Source organism: Rana temporaria, chromosome 2 (genome assembly GCF_905171775.1).
Source record: "Rana temporaria chromosome 2, aRanTem1.1, whole genome shotgun sequence".
Taxonomy (NCBI): Eukaryota; Metazoa; Chordata; class Amphibia; order Anura; family Ranidae; genus Rana; species Rana temporaria.
In genome coordinates this window covers 7,750,399-7,771,289 of record NC_053490.1, presented here as the reverse complement: position 1 = coordinate 7,771,289, position 20,891 = coordinate 7,750,399, and the positions used below count along the sequence as shown (strand labels likewise).

At 52.4% G+C, this 20,891-nt stretch overlaps 1 protein-coding gene across 3 annotated transcripts in view; it reads left to right on the top strand.

Annotated features, from left to right (window-relative positions):
- Positions 1–20,891, top strand: part of POLD3 (DNA polymerase delta 3, accessory subunit) — a 52,613-nt gene that overhangs the window by 19,077 nt on the left and 12,645 nt on the right. For 2 of the 3 annotated variants that reach the window (XM_040339792.1, XM_040339790.1), the window contains exons 4-10: positions 4,537–4,576; positions 4,663–4,795; positions 7,298–7,547; positions 11,581–11,583; positions 15,179–15,251; positions 19,502–19,631; positions 20,537–20,608. In XM_040339792.1, the coding sequence (XP_040195726.1) occupies positions 4,537–4,576; positions 4,663–4,795; positions 7,298–7,547; positions 11,581–11,583; positions 15,179–15,251; positions 19,502–19,631; positions 20,537–20,608 (701 nt within the window). The remainder of the gene's footprint in view (positions 1–4,536; positions 4,577–4,662; positions 4,796–7,297; positions 7,548–11,580; positions 11,584–15,178; positions 15,252–19,501; positions 19,632–20,536; positions 20,609–20,891) is intronic. The other variant, XM_040339791.1, reaches the window with a different exon arrangement.

Genomic DNA, 20,891 nt, shown 5'->3' with positions numbered 1-20,891 from the left:
ACACAGAATCGCTGTTTTTTTCTGGTTCTGTTATGTCAGAGGCTGCGGGTTTTAACCCTTATGGATAGTGAGGATGACTCTGCTGCAGTCAGTTGCTGGCAAGAATTTGTTGGAGCTCTTGTTTCTGTGGTGCGTGAGACTCTAAAAATTGAGGATGTGGCGGAGACGCCTCCGTGTCAGTACCAGCAGACTACCACGCATCGCTGAAGTGTTTCCTTGTGTTCCTTATTTGGACTATATGTTATACAAGGAATGGGATGCACCGCAAAAAGTTTGTCAAAAAACTTTGCAACCCGTTACCCCCTTGAGGGGGGCTTTAAAAAAAAAAAAAAAAAAAAAAAAGTAGGTCTCTCCTCCGCCAGTGGACCCCCCTGTGTCCAGACTGCGCAAGGCCACCACATTGCCTGTGGAAGGGGCTCCTGCATTTCAGGATCCCGCTGCTAGGAGAGCGGAGGCCGTGGCCCGCTCCCTATTCACGGTGGTGGGTTCGGCGGTGAGGCCGGCTCTGGCCGGGGCCCTGGCAGGCCCCGACTAAAAGGGCGAAGCTCCTGCTGCAGGAGCTGGAAGAAGGACCTCTAAGGTGGCCTTGGTGATCACCGTTAAGGGTGAACGGTCCTTTTGGGTCTTCCCTGACTGGCATCATTGAGGATGCCACAGGTGGTAAGCGCATGCTGTTCCCACGGTTTGGGAAGGGCTAGGGACCTCGCCCTGTGCAAGGACCCTCCTTGCCTACCTCCGAGCGTTTTTTCGCTCGCCCTGTGCGGTGGGGGTAGGTCTACATGGTGCTTGAATCCCCGCTGCGGGGTAGCAGCGCACCGGATACCGCATGCCTAACAAGTCTGCGGACATACCTGCTTCCGCCTGAAGGTCTGCTCCCGCCCGTGTCTCGGGTGGGAGACTGGCTTCGCATTGCGAAGTATTTTCCTTGGGGTACAAGATTGAGTTTCTCTCTTGTCTGCCAAACAGGTTTTTTCCCTCCGGCTTCTGGCCTCCTCCGGTTCGCCGGTTGACTCCGTCAGGGGCTGTCCAGGATCTTCTGGTCAGGGGAGTGATTGTGCCAGTTCCCTCGTTGGAACGGTCTCGGGGTTTTACTCCATTCTGTTTGTGTCCCCATGGAGGATGGGGCCCGGTCGATCCTGGGCCTCAAGTCCCTCGTTTTGTTTTGTCAGGTTTTTCTGGCATCCTTGGATGTCATGAACGTGTACCTGCATATCCTCAAACCACCAGAGATTCTGTGCTTTGCGGTCGGGGGGGACCATTTTCAATGGTGTCCTTCCCATTCGGCGGGTTTTCGCCAAGGTGCTCGTACCGATACTGGCCCGGCTGTGACAGCGGGGGTTTGTTATCATGGGATGTCTGGACGACATTCTCCTACGAGCTTCTTCGAGCTCTGCATTGGTGGAGCCGTGTCTATCACGTGTCAGGCTCTCCGAGTGTTCGGCTGGTTTCTGGATTGTCCTGAAATCAGGGTTGATCCCGTCTCAGGGATACCTGAGACTGGTCCTGGATTCCTCCGGGGCGGGAGTGTTTTTCTCCTAGCGGAAAAACTTCAGACTCTGCTATCTGCTGTGCAGCAGTTGCCGACCCAGAAGCGGTCATCTCTGCGATTCTGCAGGAAGGTTCTGGGTCAGTTGGTAGCCTCTTTCGAGGCGGTTCCGTATGCCCAATTCCACGCCAGGGTACTACGGAGGGAACTGCTGTCACGATGGGACTAGCTTCCGTCATCTCTGGATTACCAGATTCAGTTGAGTCATCTGATCATGTCTCCCCTGGTATGGTGGCTGGCGTTTCCGGTGCTTCGGGCCGGAAAGTCATTTTTCTGCAGGCCACTGGACAGTGGTCACGACGGATGCCAGCCTCTCCGGTTGGGGAGGGGCGCTTGGGGCACCCAGTCAGCCCAGGGGCACTGGACTCAGGTGGAGTCCTGCCTACTGATCAACGTTCTGGAGCTCCGAGCAATCAAGCTTTGCCTTACCAGGTGGTCCCTGGATCTACAGGGCCGACCGGTCAGGATCCTGTCCGATAACACCACGTCCGTGGCGTAGGTTGATCATCAGGGAGGCACACGGAGTTCTGTTGCAGCGACGGGGGTCGCGCGCATCCTTTCGGTGGGCCGAAGGGGCCGTTCCGGCTCTATCGGCCGGGTACATTCCGGGAATACGGAATTGGCTAGCCGACTACCTAAGTCGCACTGCACTGGGCCAAGGAGAGTGGTCTCTCCACCCGCAGGTGTTTCGGGGTCTGTGCCGAAAGTGGGGCACTCCGGACGTGGACCTTCTAGCGTCCCGTCTCTATATCGGTAGGTGCCACGGTTCGTGGCCAGGTTTAAGGACCCGTGGGCGGACGCGTCAGGCGCGTTGGTGGCTCCTTGGGGTCGCTGTCGCCTACTTTACACCTTCCCTCCTCGGAAGCTTCTTCCTCGCCTGCTGCGCAGAGTAGAAGCTGTAGGGATTCTATCGGTCCTGATTGCCCCAGATTGGCCGCGTCGCTTCTGGTACGCGGACCAGGTGCGTCTGCTGGCAGACGCCCCCTAGCGTCTTCCCCTGGGAATTGATTTTCTGTTACAGGGTCCAATCTTCCACCCTGTTTCACAGCCACCGGCCTTAGCGGCGTGGCTGTTGAGAGCCAGGGGCTTAAGGACCGAGGCCTATTGGGCTCGGTGGTCTCTACCGTGCTGCCTGCACGGAGGTCTACCTCACGTAGGTTTTTTCCTCATACATGGAAGGCCTACTTCTCTGTGTGTGGGGAGATGAACTGGCACTCTCGTACATGCGTTGTGTACAGGATTCTGCTGTCTTTGCAGCAGGGAGTGGTTCAGGCTCTCGCCTTACGTACGGTTAGGAGCCAGATTTCTGCTCTGGCTGTTTTTTACTTGCAGCGACCCTTGGCATAGCACTCCTGGGTGCGTGCGTTGGGTCAGGGGGTCTGGCAGGTGGCCCCTCCGGTGCGCCCTCCATTACCCCCATGGGACTTGAATTTAGTCCTTTCAGTGCTTCGGGATGCTCCCTTTGAGGACATTCGGGAGGTTTTTTGTTTTATTGTCACAAAAGGTGATTTTATTTCTGGTAGCAATTACCTCGATCAGACGGGTGTCTGTCTGTTCTGGTGGCCTTGTCTTGCAAGGCTCCCTACTTGGTCATCCGTAAGGATGAGGTGGTGCTGCGGCCGCAGCCGTTTTTCTCCCTAAGGTCGTTTCGGCTTTTCACTTGGATGTGGACATTGTTCTTCCATCCTTGTGTCCTCAGCCGAAGAACCCGAAGGAGGCCACTTTACATTCTTTGGATGTGGTTCGGGCCCTTCGAGTTTACTTGTCGGCGACAGCTCCGTTCCGGATGTCGGACTCGCTGTTCGTGTCTGTGTCCGGTCCCAGTAAGGGCCTGGCAGTTTCGTCGGCCACCATTTCCAGGTGGATCCGACGGATTGTGCTTCAGGCCTATGCCCTGAAGGGCGGGCGCCCCCCTTTCGGGTCATGGCGCATTCGACCAGGGCGATCGGGGCCTCTTGGGCTTTCCGACACCAAGCCTCTGTGTTACTGGTGTGTAAGGCTGCGACCTGGTCGTCGGTCCACGCTTTTTCAAAGTTTTATATGGTGGATGTGAGTGCATCTTCGGATGCCTCCATTGGCCGCAGGGTGTTACAGGCGGCAGTTTAAGGTTGGAGTTCCTCCGTTGAGTAACTCCGGTTTTTGTTTGGGGTGTAACCTGTTTTTGCTGTGTTATTTTTCCCACCCCTCGAATTTTTTTGACACTGCTTGGGGACGTCCCTAAGTTCAATGAAGGCTGTGTCCGTCTATGAACGAAAGAGAAAAAAGGATTTTTGTACTCACCGTAAAATCCATTTCTCTGAGTTCATAGACGGACACAGCACCCACCCCTCCTTTGTTTGTACTGCTTGTTACGAACTGAGGCTGCTAAAGCAGGGTGTGGGTTATGCCTGGGGGAGCCACGCCCCCTGGGAGGAGCAGCATGAAGGAAAGTTTTTAACACCTTAAGTGCTGTAGAATTCTGCCTAAATCTCCTGGTAGGAAGAAGCATAACCCTAAGGTCAATGAAGGCTGTGTCTGTCTATGAACTCAGAGAAATGGATTTTACGGTGAGTACAAAAATCCTTTTTTTTCTAAATTGTTGCTCTATTTTAGTTTATAGCGCAAAAACTAAAAACCGCAGAGGTGATCAAATACCACCAAAAAAAAAGCTTTATTTATGGGGGGGGGGGGGGGGGGGGGGGAAACGCTAATTTTGTTTGGGAGCCACGTCGCGCGACTGTCATTTATAGCGACGTAGTGCCGAATCGCAAAAACTGGGCAGGTCCTTTTACCTGCATAGTGGTTAAAAATACATACGCCCCAGTGTGAAAGTAGCCTAAATGCATTTAGACACGTCTAAATGTTATAAATGGTTAATCTTTCTGGGCGGACGGCGGCAATAACCCCCCCCCCCCCCCAATACCTCCCACTTTATGATGTTCAGTAGATGTACTTTGAGTTGCTGTAATTTTGCACATGGGCTTCTTTTCACTGTTCTCTTATCCTTTCAGTACCACAAGGTGGCAGTAGTGAAGGAGGAAAGGCTTGAAGGTACACGCAGTTATATTTTATAAGATGTTTTTTTGTTATTAAGGCAAATTTTTCTTCTTACGCCGTTTTTATTTTGTTTTTTGTAGCAACCAAATCTAAGCTGGCGGTGGTGGCGAACGTCCACGTGTACAGCGTGCAGAAAGCCACATTAAAGGACAGCGCTCCGCTCTACAATACAGACTATGATATCGTGAAGAATAATCTCCAGAACTGTAACAAGTATGTGCAGAGCACCTCGCTGGGTCTACGTTTGGTTCAGGACTCATTCACATGGCTGTACTAAAGCCTATGCCAAGGGATGTGTTTGCCCATAAAGGATGCCCATGTGTTCTGTGTATTCCCATACAGGTTGTCCCATTCATTGTCAACTGGGACACAGCTGCTGCTCCCAATTTGACATCCATGTGGGTACCAGTCCAGAACGCAGGCAGGGTGAGACACAGCGGTGGCACAGACACAGCCACTTACCGTATTTATCGGGGTATAGCGCACACCCCTAAAGTTGCCCGAATTCCTGTGGAAAAAAAGTTTTTTTGTACTTAGTTTTGGTGTCATCGGCGGCCTCATCGGGTCTGGCGTCCGTCTGCGGCTTTGGGTGTCCTCTTCGTCGGGTCCGGCGTCCTTCTGCGGCTTTGGGTGTCCTCTTCGTCGGGTCCGGCGTCCTTCTGCGGCTTCGGGGTGTCCTCTTCGTCGGGTCCGGCGTCCTTCTGCGGCGTCCTTGCGTCCTCCCCGCTCGTTTCCTGCGCCGAGTTTGAATACTGCGCCGACATATACCGAGCGCAGAAAACTCGTGTATCGTCGGGCAGGCTCGGCAACAGGACGTCAGCGCGAGAGGCGCCGAGACTGCCCGAAGATACACGAGTGTACTGCGCTCGGTATATGCCGGCGCAGTATTCAAACTCGGCGCGGGAAAGCAGGTATTGGCGTATACCGCGCACACCCACGATTTTTCCCTGATTTTCAGGGCAAAATGGTGCGCGGTATACGCCGATAAATACGGTATGTTGGGTATAAGTCCACGAATGCAGGCAGGGTGAGGTGTAGCGGTGGTACAGACACAGCCGCTGCTCCCAATTTGACATCCATGTGGGTATAAGTCGCTGAACACAGACAGGGCGAGTTGCAGCAGTGGCACAGACTCAGCCGCTGATGTTGGGTATAAGTCCACGAATGCAGGCAGGGTGAGACGCAGTGGTGGCACAGACTCAGCCGCTGATGTTGGGTATAAGTCCACGAATGCAGGCAGGGTGAGACGCAAAGGTGGCACAGACTCAGCTGCTGATTTGGGTATAAGTCCACGAATGCAGACAGGGTGAGACGACGCAGTGGCACAGACTCAGCCGTTGATGTTGGGTATAAGTCCACGAATGCAGACAGGGTGAGACACAGCGGTGGCACAGACTCAGCTGCTGATGTTGGGTATAAGTCCACGAATGCAGACAGGGTGAGACGACGCAGCGGTGGCACAGACTCGGCTGCTGATGTTGGGTATAAGTCCACGAATGCAGGCAGGGTGAGACGCAGCGGTGGCACAGACTCAGCTGCTGATGTTGGGTATAAGTCCACAAATGCAGACAGGGTGAGACACAGCGGTGGCACAGACTCAGCCGTTGATGTTGGGTACAAGTCCACGAATGCAGACAGGGTGAGACACAGCGGTGGCACAGACTCAGCTGCTGATGTTGGGTATAAGTCCACAAATGCAGACAGGGTGAGACACAGCGGTGGCACAGACTCAGCTGCTGATGTTGGGTATAAGTCCACGAATGCAGGCAGGGTGAGACGCAGCGGTGGCACAGACTCAGCTGCTGATGGGTATAAGTCCACGAATGCAGGCCGGGTGAGACGACGCAGCGGTGGCACAGACTCGGCTGCTGATGTTGGGTATAAGTCCACGAATGCAGGCAGGGTGAGACGCAGCGGTGGCACAGACTCAGCTACTGTTGGGTATAAGTCCATGAATGCAGGTACGAGACGTAGTGGCGGCACAGACACAGCCACTGCTCCCAATTTGAAATCCATGTGGGTATAAGTCCCTGAACGCAGGCAGGGTGAGACATAGTGGTGGCACAGCCACTGCCCTTAATTTGACATTGTGTGGGTACAAGTCCCCCAATGCAGGCAGGGTGAGATGTAGTGGTGGTACAGACGCAGACGCGGCCCTTGATTTGACAACCAGGTGGGTACAAGTTCCTGAACACAGGCAGGGTGAGGTGCAGCAGTGGCACAAACTCAGCTGCTGATGTTGGGTATAAGACCACTAATGCAGGCAGGGTGAGACGCAGCGGTGGCACGCACTGCTCCCAGTTTGACATCCATGTGGGTACAAGTCCCTGAACACAGGCAGCAGTGGCAGACTCAGCTGCTTATGTTGGGTATAAGTCCACGAATGCAGGCAGGGTGAGGTGTAGCGGTGGCACAGCCGCTGCCCTTAATTTGACATCCATGTGGGTACAAGTCCCTGAACACAGGCAGAATGACTTTGGAGTCCTGCATAGATGTCAGATTGGGAGCCGCACCTGTGTCTGTGCAGCCGCTGCATCCTAATTGACGATGAATAGGGCTGCCGACACTCGGGAACATGGAACAGCCATGCAGCCCACGCGGGCAAAGATGGTCCTTTGTGGGGGGGGGGGGGGGTACGCCTGTGTGAACGAGGCCTTCTGGACAGAGATGGGAAGATTTATTTCAGGTCCTGACCGTTTTATTACCTTGTCCCAGGTTCAGCGCTATCCAGTGTCCGGCCGCCGTCCCGCGCTCTCTCGAGGTGATGGCGGACCTTCGGAGCGAAAATTACCACATAACACAAGAAGAGCCCAGCATTCCCAGGATCAATGGACACGCCTCACTCCCTGTCGCTAAAGTGGCCGCTCCGCAACCCAAGGGCATCATGGGAATGTTTGCACGCTCTGCGGCCAAACCCCAGGAATCTTCAAAAGAGACAAAGACCGAGCCCAAGGAAGCGGCGGCGGTAAGTCCCGCTGTGTGGAAAGCATTCGATTGCCGATAGACTGTGAAATGTGTTTATATATATATATATATATATATATATATATATATATATATATATATATATATATATATATATATATATATATATATATATATATATAAAAAAATTTTTTTATTATTATAAAAAAATATATAATTAATATAATTATATATTTTTTTTTCTTAATCCCTTCACGTTGATTGTATGCGAATATGCGGTCTCAACTTGAAGGGGTTGAACCGGGGTGATGCATGCATCACCCCGGTACCGTTTTTTTTTTTTTTTTAGTGCTGGTGTTCTTTCGAAGTGCCCCCCAACAAATATTGCCCGTGCATGCACAGGACGTGGAATGACGTGACCAGGGAGCAAAGGCACATGGTAGGAGGCATCTCTTGATGGGAGATACCATTTCAAAGGCACAATTGAAACCTATACAAACAGCGAGGGGGAGACTGGTTCTCACATTGTGCCTCGCCACTAGCCGCCCCTTCAGCAGCAGCGATGCACAGTCTGAGAACTATGGTCTTCCCCCGCTGTTTGTATAGGTTTCGATTGAGCCTTTGAAATGGTATCTCCCATCGAGAGATACCGTATTTATCGGGGTATTGCGTGCTCCGGCGCATAGTGCGCACCCCTAAAGTGGACCCGCATTCCTGTGGAAAAAAGATTTTTCTCTTTCGTTCATAGACGGACACAGCCTTCATTGACCTTAGGGTTATGCTTCTTCCTACCAGGAGATTTAGGCAGAATTCTACAGCACTTTACGGTGTTAAAAACTTTCCTTCATGCTGCTCCTCCCAGGGGGCGTGGCTCCCCCAGGCATAACCCACACCCTGCTTTAGCAGCCTCAGTTTGTTTTCTGCCTAACGACAGGAGGTCAAGGCTATCTCTGGAGTTCCTGGACTCCGGAGTTTTTTTTCTGGCGATTTTTCTCGCTTTTTTTATTATTCCTGCATTTTTGAATCCTGCGATTCTTCTATCAACAGCCGACTGGGTGACAGGCTGGGTCCTCGACTCTTGTAGTTCCCCCATGTTCGGCCTTCGAGCGTGTGCCGGCCCTCAGCTCAGCTTTGGGACGTCCACGACAGGCCCCATTGCTCCAGGGGCGGCCGGGGAACTTTGGTTCCAGGGCACACATTTGACCGGTCTCTATGGCTTTGTCACAGTGTGTCTGGCCGACAGCCATGCCGTTTACGGACGTTGGTTCTGTCTGGGATACCTCCAGCCGGGTAGTCGCAGGACAGGTAAGTAGTGGCCCCTTACTCAGGTAAGTGGTCTGGCTGGTGGTTTCCCTGGGGAGGTCGACTGAGGGTCCGCCCTGCTTTCCTCTCTCCCCTTCCTCTCCCTCCTTCCCCTGACTGGGTAGTGGCTGTGAAGGGGGGCCTCCTGGGTTTTCTTTGTTACCACCGGGGCCCGTGTGTTGTTAGGGGGACTGTGTTGTTACTCTGGGGGGTGCTGCTGCTGTGTTCTATGAGGTAATTTTTACCTCAGACAGCGGCCGTCTTGGAAATCTCCTTGGTAACGCTGTGATTCTTTTCTGAGGTAACAGACAAAGCAGTCAGGGCTGCTGTGTTCTATGAGGTAATTTTTACCTCAGACAGCGGCCGTCTTGGAAATCTCCTTGGTAACGCTGTGATTCTTTTCTGAGGTAACAGACAAAGCAGTCAGGGCTGCTGTGTTCTATGAGGTAATTTTTACCTCAGACAGCGGCCGTCTTGGAAATCTCCTTGGTAACGCTGTGATTCTTTTCTGAGGTAACAGACAAAGCAGTCAGTGCTGCTGTGTTCTATGAGGTAATTTTTACCTCAGACAGCGGCCGTCTTGGAAATCTCCTTGGTAACGCTGTGATTCTTTTCTGAGGTAACAAAGCAGTCAGTGCTGCTGTGTTCTATGAGGTAATTTTTACCTCAGATGGTGGCCATCTTGGAAATCTCCTTGGTAACGATGTGATTCTTCCCTGAGATGACTCGGCACAGCCTCTGGTCAGTTTTAGTGCTGTTACAGTTTTAGTGCTGTGAATCTTCCATGAGGTGAATACACATCACAGTCAGCACATCAGAGCACACCTGAGGTTTTTCAGCTCCCTCTGCAGCTGGGTGGGGTGGTGAATACCGGGGGCCCCCATGCTCTGCAATAACAGCAAGGAGGTGACCAGTGGGTTTTTTTTGTCCTGCCTTGCAGGGTGGGTGACTCAGCGCTGACACTATGGAACTCAAGCTATGCCTGAGTTAACCCTTAACGCCCCTCCCCCTGCCACATCTGTTATGTTGGCTGTCCTGGGTTTCTTGCCAGGTTTGAAGCAGCTAGTGCCCGGATGGGGGGTAAAAAAGCGCCCCCTCCCTGAAGCCTGCTTCTGGGGATGACACAGAATCGCTGTTTTTTTCTGGTTCTGTTATGTCAGAGGCTGCGGGTTTTAACCCTTATGGATAGTGAGGATGACTCTGCTGCAGTCAGTTGCTGGCAAGAATTTGTTGGAGCTCTTGTTTCTGCGGTGCGTGAGGCTCTAAAAATTGAGGATGTGGCGGAGACACCTCCGTGTCAGTACCAGCAGACTACCACGCATCGCTGAAGTGTTTCCTTGTGTTCCTTATTTGGACTATATGTTATACAAGGAATGGGATGCACCGCAAAAAGTTTGTCAAAAAACTTTGCAACCCGTTACCCCCTTGAGGGGGGCTTTAAAAAAAAAAAAAAAAAAAAAAAAGTAGGTCTCTCCTCCGCCAGTGGACCCCCCTGTGTCCAGACTGCGCAAGGCCACCACATTGCCTGTGGAAGGGGCTCCTGCATTTCAGGATCCCGCTGATAGGAGAGTGGAGGCCGTGGCCCGCTCCCTATTCACGGTGGTGGGTTCGGCGGTGAGGCCGGCTCTGGCCGGGGCCCTGGCAGGCCCCGACTAAAAGGGCGAAGCTCCTGCTGCAGGAGCTGGAAGAAGGACCTCTAAGGTGGCCTTGGTGATCACCGTTAAGGGTGAACGGTCCTTTTGGGTCTTCCCTGACTGGCATCATTGAGGATGCCACAGGTGGTAAGCGCATGCTGTTCCCACGGTTTGGGAAGGGCTAGGGACCTCGCCCTGTGCAAGGACCCTCCTTGCCTACCTCCGAGCGTTTTTTCGCTCGCCCTGTGCGGTGGGGGTAGGTCTACATGGTGCTTGAATCCCCGCTGCGGGGTAGCAGCGCACCGGATACCGCATGCCTAACAAGTCTGCGGACATACCTGCTTCCGCCTGAAGGTCTGCTCCCGCCCGTGTCTCGGGTGGGAGACTGGCTTCGCATTGCGAAGTGTTTTCCTTGGGGTACAAGATTGAGTTTCTCTCTTGTCTGCCAAACAGGTTTTTTTCCCTCCGGCTTCTGGCCTCCTCCGGTTCGCCGGTTGACTCCGTCAGGGGCTGTCCAGGATCTTCTGGTCAGGGGAGTGATTGTGCCAGTTCCCTCGTTGGAATGGTCTCGGGGTTTTACTCCATTCTGTTTGTGTCCCCATGGAGGATGGGGCCCGGTCGATCCTGGGCCTCAAGTCCCTCGTTTTGTTTTGTCAGGTTTTTCTGGCATCCTTGGATGTCATGAACGTGTACCTGCATATCCTCAAACCACCAGAGATTCTGTGCTTTGCGGTCGGGGGGGACCATTTTCAATGGTGTCCTTCCCATTCGGCGGGTTTTCGCCAAGGTGCTCGTACCGATACTGGCCCGGCTGTGACAGCGGGAGTTTGTTATCATGGGATGTCTGGACGACATTCTCCTACGAGCTTCTTCGAGCTCTGCATTGGTGGAGCCGTGTCTATCACGTGTCAGGCTCTCCGAGTGTTCGGCTGGTTTCTGGATTGTCCTGAAATCAGGGTTGATTCCGTCTCAGGGATACCTGAGACTGGTCCTGGATTCCTCCGGGGCGGGAGTGTTTTTCTCCTAGCGGAAAAACTTCAGACTCTGCTATCTGCTGTGCAGCAGTTGCCGACCCAGAAGCGGTCATCTCTGCGATTCTGCAGGAAGGTTCTGGGTCAGTTGGTAGCCTCTTTCGAGGCGGTTCCGTATGCCCAATTCCACGCCAGGGTACTACGGAGGGAACTGCTGTCACGATGGGACTAGCTTCCGTCATCTCTGGATTACCAGATTCAGTTGAGTCATCTGATCATGTCTCCCCTGGTATGGTGGCTGGCGTTTCCGGTGCTTCGGGCCGGAAAGTCATTTTTCTGCAGGCCACTGGACAGTGGTCACGACGGATGCCAGCCTCTCCGGTTGGGGAGGGGCGCTTGGGGCACCCAGTCAGCCCAGGGGCACTGGACTCAGGTGGAGTCCTGCCTACTGATCAACGTTCTGGAGCTCCGAGCAATCAAGCTTTGCCTTACCAGGTGGTCCCTGGATCTACAGGGCCGACCGGTCAGGATCCTGTCCGATAATACCACGTCCGTGGCGTAGGTTGATCATCAGGGAGGCACACGGAGTTCTGTTGCAGCGACGGGGGTCGCGCGCATCCTTTCGGTGGGCCGAAGGGTCCGTTCCGGCTCTATCGGCCGGGTACATTCCGGGAATACGGAATTGGCTAGCCGACTACCTAAGTCGCACTGCACTGGGCCAAGGAGAGTGGTCTCTCCACCCGCAGGTGTTTCGGGGTCTGTGCCGAAAGTGGGGCACTCCGGACGTGGACCTTCTAGCGTCCCGTCTCTATATCGGTAGGTGCCACGGTTCGTGGCCAGGTTTAAGGACCCGTGGGCGGACGCGTCAGGCGCGTTGGTGGCTCCTTGGGGTCGCTGTCGCCTACTTTACACCTTCCCTCCTCGGAAGCTTCTTCCTCGCCTGCTGCGCAGAGTAGAAGCTGTAGGGATTCTATCGGTCCTGATTGCCCCAGATTGGCCGCGTCGCTTCTGGTACGCGGACCAGGTGCGTCTGCTGGCAGACGCCCCCTAGCGTCTTCCCCTGGGAATTGATTTTCTGTTACAGGGTCCAATCTTCCACCCTGTTTCACAGCCACCGGCCTTAGCGGCGTGGCTGTTGAGAGCCAGGGGCTTAAGGACCGAGGCCTATTGGGCTCGGTGGTCTCTACCGTGCTGCCTGCACGGAGGTCTACCTCACGTAGGTTTTTTCCTCATACATGGAAGGCCTACTTCTCTGTGTGTGGGGAGATGAACTGGCACTCTCGTACATGCGTTGTGTACAGGATTCTGCTGTCTTTGCAGCAGGGAGTGGTTCAGGCTCTCGCCTTACGTACGGTTAGGAGCCAGATTTCTGCTCTGGCTGTTTTTTACTTGCAGCGACCCTTGGCATAGCACTCCTGGGTGCGTGCGTTGGGTCAGGGGGTCTGGCAGGTGGCCCCTCCGGTGCGCCCTCCATTACCCCCATGGGACTTGAATTTAGTCCTTTCAGTGCTTCGGGATGCTCCCTTTGAGGACATTCGGGAGGTTTTTTGTTTTATTGTCACAAAAGGTGATTTTATTTCTGGTAGCAATTACCTCGATCAGACGGGTGTCTGTCTGTTCTGGTGGCCTTGTCTTGCAAGGCTCCCTGCTTGGTCATCCGTAAGGATGAGGTGGTGCTGCGGCCGCAGCCGTTTTTTTTTTTTTCCTAAGGTCGTTTCGGCTTTTCACTTGGATGTGGACATTGTTCTTCCATCCTTGTGTCCTCAGCCGAAGAACCCGAAGGAGGCCACTTTACATTCTTTGGATGTGGTTCGGTCCCTTCGAGTTTACTTGTCGGCGACAGCTCCGTTCCGGATGTCGGACTCGCTGTTCGTGTCTGTGTCCGGTCCCAGTAAGGGCCTGGCAGTTTCGTCGGCCACCATTTCCAGGTGGATCCGACGGATTGTGCTTCAGGCCTATGCCCTGAAGGGGGGGCGCCCCCCTTTCGGGTCATGGCGCATTCGACCAGGGCGATCGGGGCCTCTTGGGCTTTCCGACACCAAGCCTCTGTGTTACTGGTGTGTAAGGCTGCGACCTGGTCGTCGGTCCACGCTTTTTCAAAGTTTTATATGGTGGATGTGAGTGCATCTTCGGATGCCTCCATTGGCCGCAGGGTGTTACAGGCGGCAGTTTTAAGGTTGGAGTTCCTCCGTTGAGTAACTCCGGTTTTTGTTTTGGGGTGTAACCTGTTTTTGCTGTGTTATTTTTCCCACCCCTCGAATTTTTTTGACACTGCTTGGGGACGTCCCTAAGGTCAATGAAGGCTGTGTCCGTCTATGAACGAAAGAGAAAAAAGGATTTTTGTACTCACCGTAAAATCCATTTCTCTGAGTTCATAGACGGACACAGCACCCACCCCTCCTTTGTTTGTACTGCTTGTTACGAACTGAGGCTGCTAAAGCAGGGTGTGGGTTATGCCTGGGGGAGCCACGCCCCCTGGGAGGAGCAGCATGAAGGAAAGTTTTTAACACCTTAAGTGCTGTAGAATTCTGCCTAAATCTCCTGGTAGGAAGAAGCATAACCCTAAGGTCAATGAAGGCTGTGTCCGTCTATGAACTCAGAGAAATGGATTTTACGGTGAGTACAAAAATCCTTTTTTTTGTACTTAGTTTTGTGGCTTCGGGTTTGCGGCTTCGGGTGTCCTCTTCGTCGGGTCCGGCGTCCTTCTGCGGCGGCCTTCCCGCTCGTTTCCCGCGCCGAGTTTGAATACTGCGCCGGCATATACCGAGCGCAGTACACTCGTGTATAGTCGGCAGACTGCTACTCTCGCGCTAACGTCCTGTACGTCCAGGACGTGAGCGCGAGAGGAGCAGAGACTGCCCGACTATACACAAGTGTACTGCGCTCGGTATATGCCGGCGCAGTATTCAAACTCGGCGCGTAATTCGCGCACCCACGATTTTGCCCTGATTTTCAGGGCAAAAAAGTGCGCGGTATACGCCAATAAATACGGTTCCTCCTACGATGTGCGTTTGCTCCCTGGTCACGTCATTCCAGCTGAGCGGCAACTCAGATGGAGTGCGGCTCCGTCCTGTGCATGCGCGGGCACTATTTGTTGGGGGGCACTTGGAGAGAACGCCAGCTCTAAAAAAAAAAAAACGGTACCGGGGTGATACGTCCGCCCAGCTGATCGGCAAATCGGCTGTTGTGCTATGATGTCATCACTTGCCTGACGAAGAGATCCTGTGCGACTTCGAAACTTTTGCTGTTTTCTGTGATCGTTTCTATGCATTAAAACATTTTTTGGACGTTTTAAAACGATCCTTGGTGTGCTGGCGAATATATCTATGTGCTATGATGTACGGCGCGTGCGCAATTCGTCCCGGGCACTATTTTATGGCGGGGCACTTCTCGACAGAACGCCGGCAGTCTCTGTGCTAAAAAGCTGCTTGGCTGTTCTCACAAGTAGCAGGAGAGGGCACCCCCCCCCCCTTCCGCGGCTCTCCTGTCCCACCGGAAGGCCCAAGCGGACAGCCACCATGTCCTCTGGCTGGCCAGGACCAGAACAAAGCCGGAATCGAATTCAATCGCGTCTCTGTTCTAGTAACCGGGAAGCGATGTCGTGATACTTGTGGTTCCCTGAAGATTTGAAGGTCTTATAGACCCCAGATCTCTCCATAAAGAGGACCTGTCACTGCCTATTGTCATCACAAGGGATGACCCCTGCACTATAGCTTGTCTTTAGGTGTAACCTGTATATCCTTCCTCCCTTCTGTTTTCTCCAGGCCCCAGAAACCAGCAGCAAATCATCCACCAAGTCCAGAGCTATGGACAACTTCTTTGGCAAAGCATCACTAAGTAAGTCATCCCTCATTGAGTTTTTGTAGCTGAACTCCAGGATAAGTCCAGAGGGTTTTTTGTTTTAGTGGATATTTGGCGTTGCACAGAACCAGCGCTGAATGTTTGTACTGTGGAGGGCTGCTTGTGCATGCAAACGGACACCCCAGAATATCTCCTACCCCCCCCCCCCCCCCAAACGGTAACTGCCATAGAGTCTCCTATACCCTATTAATGTTTAACCACTGGAAGACTTTCCCCTCTTAATGACCAGGCCATTTTTATTTATCTTTTTGATATGGCACTGCGTAACTTAAACTGACATCATGCAACGCTGTACCCCAAAAAAATAATAATATCCAAAAACACAAAAACTTATTTTCTTCATCAGTTTAGGCCAATATGTATTCTTCTACATATTTTAAAAATCGCACTAAGCGTATGTTGATTGTTTTGCGCAAAACTTATAACGTCTACAAAATGGTGATTACGCAGTCATGCAATAAGTATGTAGCCGAATACATATTGGCCTAAACTGATGAAGAAATTCTTCTTTTTATATATATATATATATATATATATATATATATATATATATATATATATATATATATATATATATATATATATATATATATAAACTCCTTTCTGCTATAAAACATACCCAACGTGTAGAATATAATTAATATATAAATAAATAAATATAAAAATATATATATTTGCTTGGAATCTAGGAGCCAGCTAAAAAAAAGTTAGGAGCCAGAAACGCGCCCCGTCGAGCTTGCGCGTAGAAGCGAATATGAGCAGCGCCCGCATATGAAAGCGGTGTTCAAACCACACGTGAGGTATCGCCGCGATAATAATTCTAGCCCTCCTCTGTAACTCGAAGCATCCAACCTGTAGAACTTTTTTTGAACATCGCCTATGGAGATTTTTAAGGGTAAAAGTTTGTCGCCATTCCACGAGCGGATGCAATTTTGAAGCGTGACATGTTGGGTATCAATTTACTCGACTTAACATTATCTTTCACAATATAACAAAAAAATTGGGCTAACTTTACTGGTGTCTTTTTTTTTTTTTTTTTTTTTTAATCCAAAAAAAGTGCGCTTGTAAGACCGCTGCGCAAATACGGTGTGACAGAAAGTATTGCAACGACTGCCATTTTATTCTAGGGTGTTAGAATAAAAAATATATATAATGTTTTGGGGGCTCCAATTAGAGGGAAGGAGATGGCAGTGAAAACACTGGGGTAGCTCCATTAGCATTGGTTGTTTTGTCATACCAACGGCCACCACAAGATGGCGCCAGATTACTAAAGGAAGCGAAAGCCGCAGCCTCAATTATTGGCCGATCGCGCGGCAGCGGGCGCACAGACACACAGGATGGGGGTATCCTGTGTCTCCGTGTGCCCCCCAACTCCCCCACCGCGCGGCCCATAATTGAGGCCGCGGCCTTCTGCAGGCCTATGCTTCCTTCCCCAGGTGCCAGGTCGCTAATTCTAGTCGCAATTGCGACCTGGCGCCCAGATTTCGTCGAACCCTGTATAATCTACACAATTTTTTTTCAAAATTGTCTTTTTTTTGTTGTTTCTAATGGAAAATATAAAAACCGCAGAGGGGATCAAATACCACCAAAAGAAAGCTATTTTTGTGTGGGGGGAGGACATCTATTTAATTTGGGTACAACGGCGCATGGCCGCGCAATTGTCAAAGTAACGCAGTGCCATATCGAAAAAAATGTCCTGCCCATTTAGGGGGTAAAACCTTCTGGGGCTGAAGTGGTTAACTCAAGTGCTGCGTGAAGTCCCCACTGCGTGTGTCCTAATCTACAATGTGGTACCGTATTTGCCGGCGTATAAGACGACCCCCTATTTTTCCAGGAAAAATGTTGGTTTTGGGATATACTCGCCATATAAGACGACCCCCTTCCTACTAGTCTGTCTGTAAGCTGAGGGGTAGCCAGAACAACTGCTGACAGAAACAGGCTTTTTTCAAATCTCACTGTGCCATTCCATTCCATGCCCCACTGTGCCATTCCATTCCTCCACTGTGCCATTCCATTCCATGCCTCCACTGTGCCATTCCGTACCTCCACTGTGCCATTCCATGCCTCCACTGTGCCATTCCGTACCTCCACTGTGCCATTCCATGCCTCCACTGTTCCATTCCATGCCTCCACTGTGCCATTCCATTCCATGCCTCCACTGTGCCATTCCATTCCATGCCTCCACTGTGCCATTCCATTCCATTCCTCCATTGTGCCATTCCATTCCATGCCTCCACTGTGCCATTCCATTCCATGCCTCCACTGTGCCATTCCATTCCATGCCTCCACTGTGCCATTCCGTACCTCCACTGTGCCATTCCATGCCTCCACTGTGCCATTCCGTACCTCCACTGTTCCATTCCATGCCTCCACTGTGCCATTCCATTCCATGCCTCCACTGTTCCATTCCATGCCTCCACTGTTCCATTCCATGCCTCCACTGTGCCATTCCATTCCATGCCTCCACTGTGCCATTCCATTCCATGCCTCCACTGTGCCATTCCATTCCATGCCTCCACTGTGCCATTCCATTCCATGCCTCCACTGTGCCATTCCATTCCATGCCTCCACTGTGCCATTCCATACCATGCCTCCACTGTGCCATTCCATACCATGCCTCCACTGTGCCATTCCATTCCATGCCTCCACTGTGCCATTCCATGCCTCCACTGTGCCATTCCATTCCATGCCTCCACTGTGCCATTCCGTACCTCCACTGTGCCATTCCATGCCTCCACTGTGCCATTCCGTACCTCCACTGTTCCATTCCATGCCTCCACTGTGCCATTCCATTCCATGCCTCCACTGTTCCATTCCATGCCTCCACTGTTCCATTCCATGCCTCCACTGTTCCATTCCATGCCTCCACTGTGCCATTCCATTCCATGCCTCCACTGTGCCATTCCATTCCATGCCTCCACTGTGCCATTCCATTCCATGCCTCCACTGTGCCATTCCATTCCATGCCTCCACTGTGCCATTCCATTCCTCCACTGTGCCATTCCATTCCATGCCTCCACTGTGCCATTCCATTCCATGCCTCCACTGTGCCATTCCATACCATGCCTCCACTGTGCCATTCCATTCCATGCCTCCACTGTGCCATTCCATGCCTCCACTGTGCCATTCCATTCCATGCCTCCACTGTGCCATTCCATACCATGCCTCCACTGTGCCATTCCATACCATGCCTCCACTGTGCCATTCCATTCCTCCACTGTGCCATTCCATTCCATGCCTCCACTGTGCCATTCCATGCCTCCACTGTGCCATTCCATTCCATGCCTCCACTGTGCCATTCCATTCCATGCCTCCACTGTGCCATTCCATTCCATGCCTCCACTGTGCCATTCCATTCCATGCCCCACTGTGCCATTCCATTCCATGCCCCACTGTGCCATTCCATTCCATGCCCCACTGTGCCATTCCATTCCATGCCCCACTGTGCCATTCCATTACATGCCCCACTGTGCCATTCCATTACATGCCCCACTGTGCCATTCCATTCCATGCCTCCACTGTGCCATTCCATGCCTCCACTGTGCCATTCCATGCCATGCCTCCACTGTGCCATTCCATGCCATGCCTCCACTGTGCCATTCCATTCCATGCCTCCACTGTGCCATTCCATTCCATGCCTCCACTGTGCCATTCCATTCCATGCCTCCACTGTGCCATTCCATTCCATTCCTCCATTGTGCCATTCCATTCCATGCCTCCACTGTGCCATTCCATTCCATGCCTCCACTGTGCCGGCCAAGACTATCTCCCTACCTTATTTTTTTTTTGCTGCGGGCATCCATGATTCAAAAGCCTCGTCTCCTCCTCAGACTGTTCCGCGATTGGCGGAACACTCATTTTCCCAGCAGGGCCTCTGTTCAGTGTTCTGCCTATGACGGACGTCCTCTCGTCCGAGGCATCTGTGATAGGCGGAACACTGAACAGAGGCCCTGCTAGGAAAATGAGTGTTCCGCCTATCACGGCACAGTCTGAGGAGGCGGCGCGGCTTTTAGATCATGGATGCCCGCAGCCTGACGGAGACAGATCCAGCGTATAAGACGACCCCCGACTTTGGATGCATTTTTTTTTTTTTTGCATCTTATACGCCGGAAAATACGGTACTTACATGTGGGGAACATGCCAGAGCTCTGCCTTATATTGATGTTATGTGTTCTGTTCTATGGCTGTCCTTCTGGGACTTACTCTTATGTAACACTCGTTCTTAGATAAACCCAAAGCGAGCGCTCCAGCCATCGAGCCGGTAAAAGAAGAGAAACCAGCGGCTCAGCCAATTGATTTGCCACCTCCGGAACCAAAAGAAGTTAAAGAGACAAAAGCGCCAGAAAAAGGAAAGAGGTAAATGTGTAACCCCCTCAAGTTTATTTTGAAGCGCATCTAATCCCGAGGACAGTAATGTAACAGATTGCAGCATATCGGTGGTGCTGTGTTGTCCATACACAAAGTCAGGCACTGCGGATTTCACTACTGGAGGATCAGGGCTCTGCCAATTTCACTACAGGGTTATAGGAGCTCGGTGGATTTGACTACAGGGGGGGTGGGAGCTTGGTGGATTTGACTACAGGGGGGGTGGGAGCTTGGTGGATTTGACTACGGGGGGGGGTGGGAGCTTGGTGGATTTGACTACAGGGGGGGTGGGAGGTTGGTGGATTTGACTACAGGGGGGGTGGGAGCTTGGTGGATTTGACTACAGGGGGGGTGGGAGCTTGGTGGATTTGACTACAGGGGGGGTGGGAGCTTGGTGGATTTGACTACAGGGGGGGTGGGAGGTTGGTGGATTTGACTACAGGGGGGGTGGGAGGTTGGTGGATTTGACTACAGGGGGGGTGGGAGGTTGGTGGATTTGACTACAGGGGGGGTGGGAGGTTGGTGGATTTGACTACAGGGGGGGTGGGAGCTTGGTGGATTTGACTACAGGGGGGAGGGTGGGAGCTGGGCGGATTTGACTACTATGGGGGAGCTGGGCGGATTTGACTACAGGGGGGGGTGGGAGCTGGGCGGATTTGACTACTATGGGGGAGCTGGGCGGATTTGACTACAGGGGGGGGTGGGAGCTGGGCGGATTTGACTACAGGGGGGGGTGGGAGCTGGGCGGATTTGACTACAGGGGGGCGTGGGAGCTGGGCGGATTTGACTACGGGGGGGGGGGGGGGTTTGAGCTGGGCGGATTTGACTACAGTCGGAGGTCAGTGGTGGGTTTCACTACAGGAGGAATCACTACATTTCTCTTTCGTTCTTTAAAGGACAATTGATGTGCCACCTCCAGAACCAAAAGAAGTTAAAGGGACAAAAGCGCCAGAAAAACAGAAGAAGAGGTAACTGTGTAACCCTAAAGTGTTTTTGAAGCGTATCGAACCCTGAGGGCAGTAATGTAACATGTTGCAGCTTATCGGTGGTGCTGTGTTGTCGGCGCAATACACAAAGTTAGGTGCTCAGTGGGTTTGGCTCCAGGAGGGTGGGAGCTGGGCGGGTTTGGCTCCAGGAGGGTGGGAGCTGGGCGGGTTTGGCTCCAGGAGGGTGGGAGCTGGGCGGGTTTCGCTACAGGAGGGTCGGAGCTGGGCGGGTTTCGCTCCAGGAGGGTCGGAGCTGGGCGGGTTT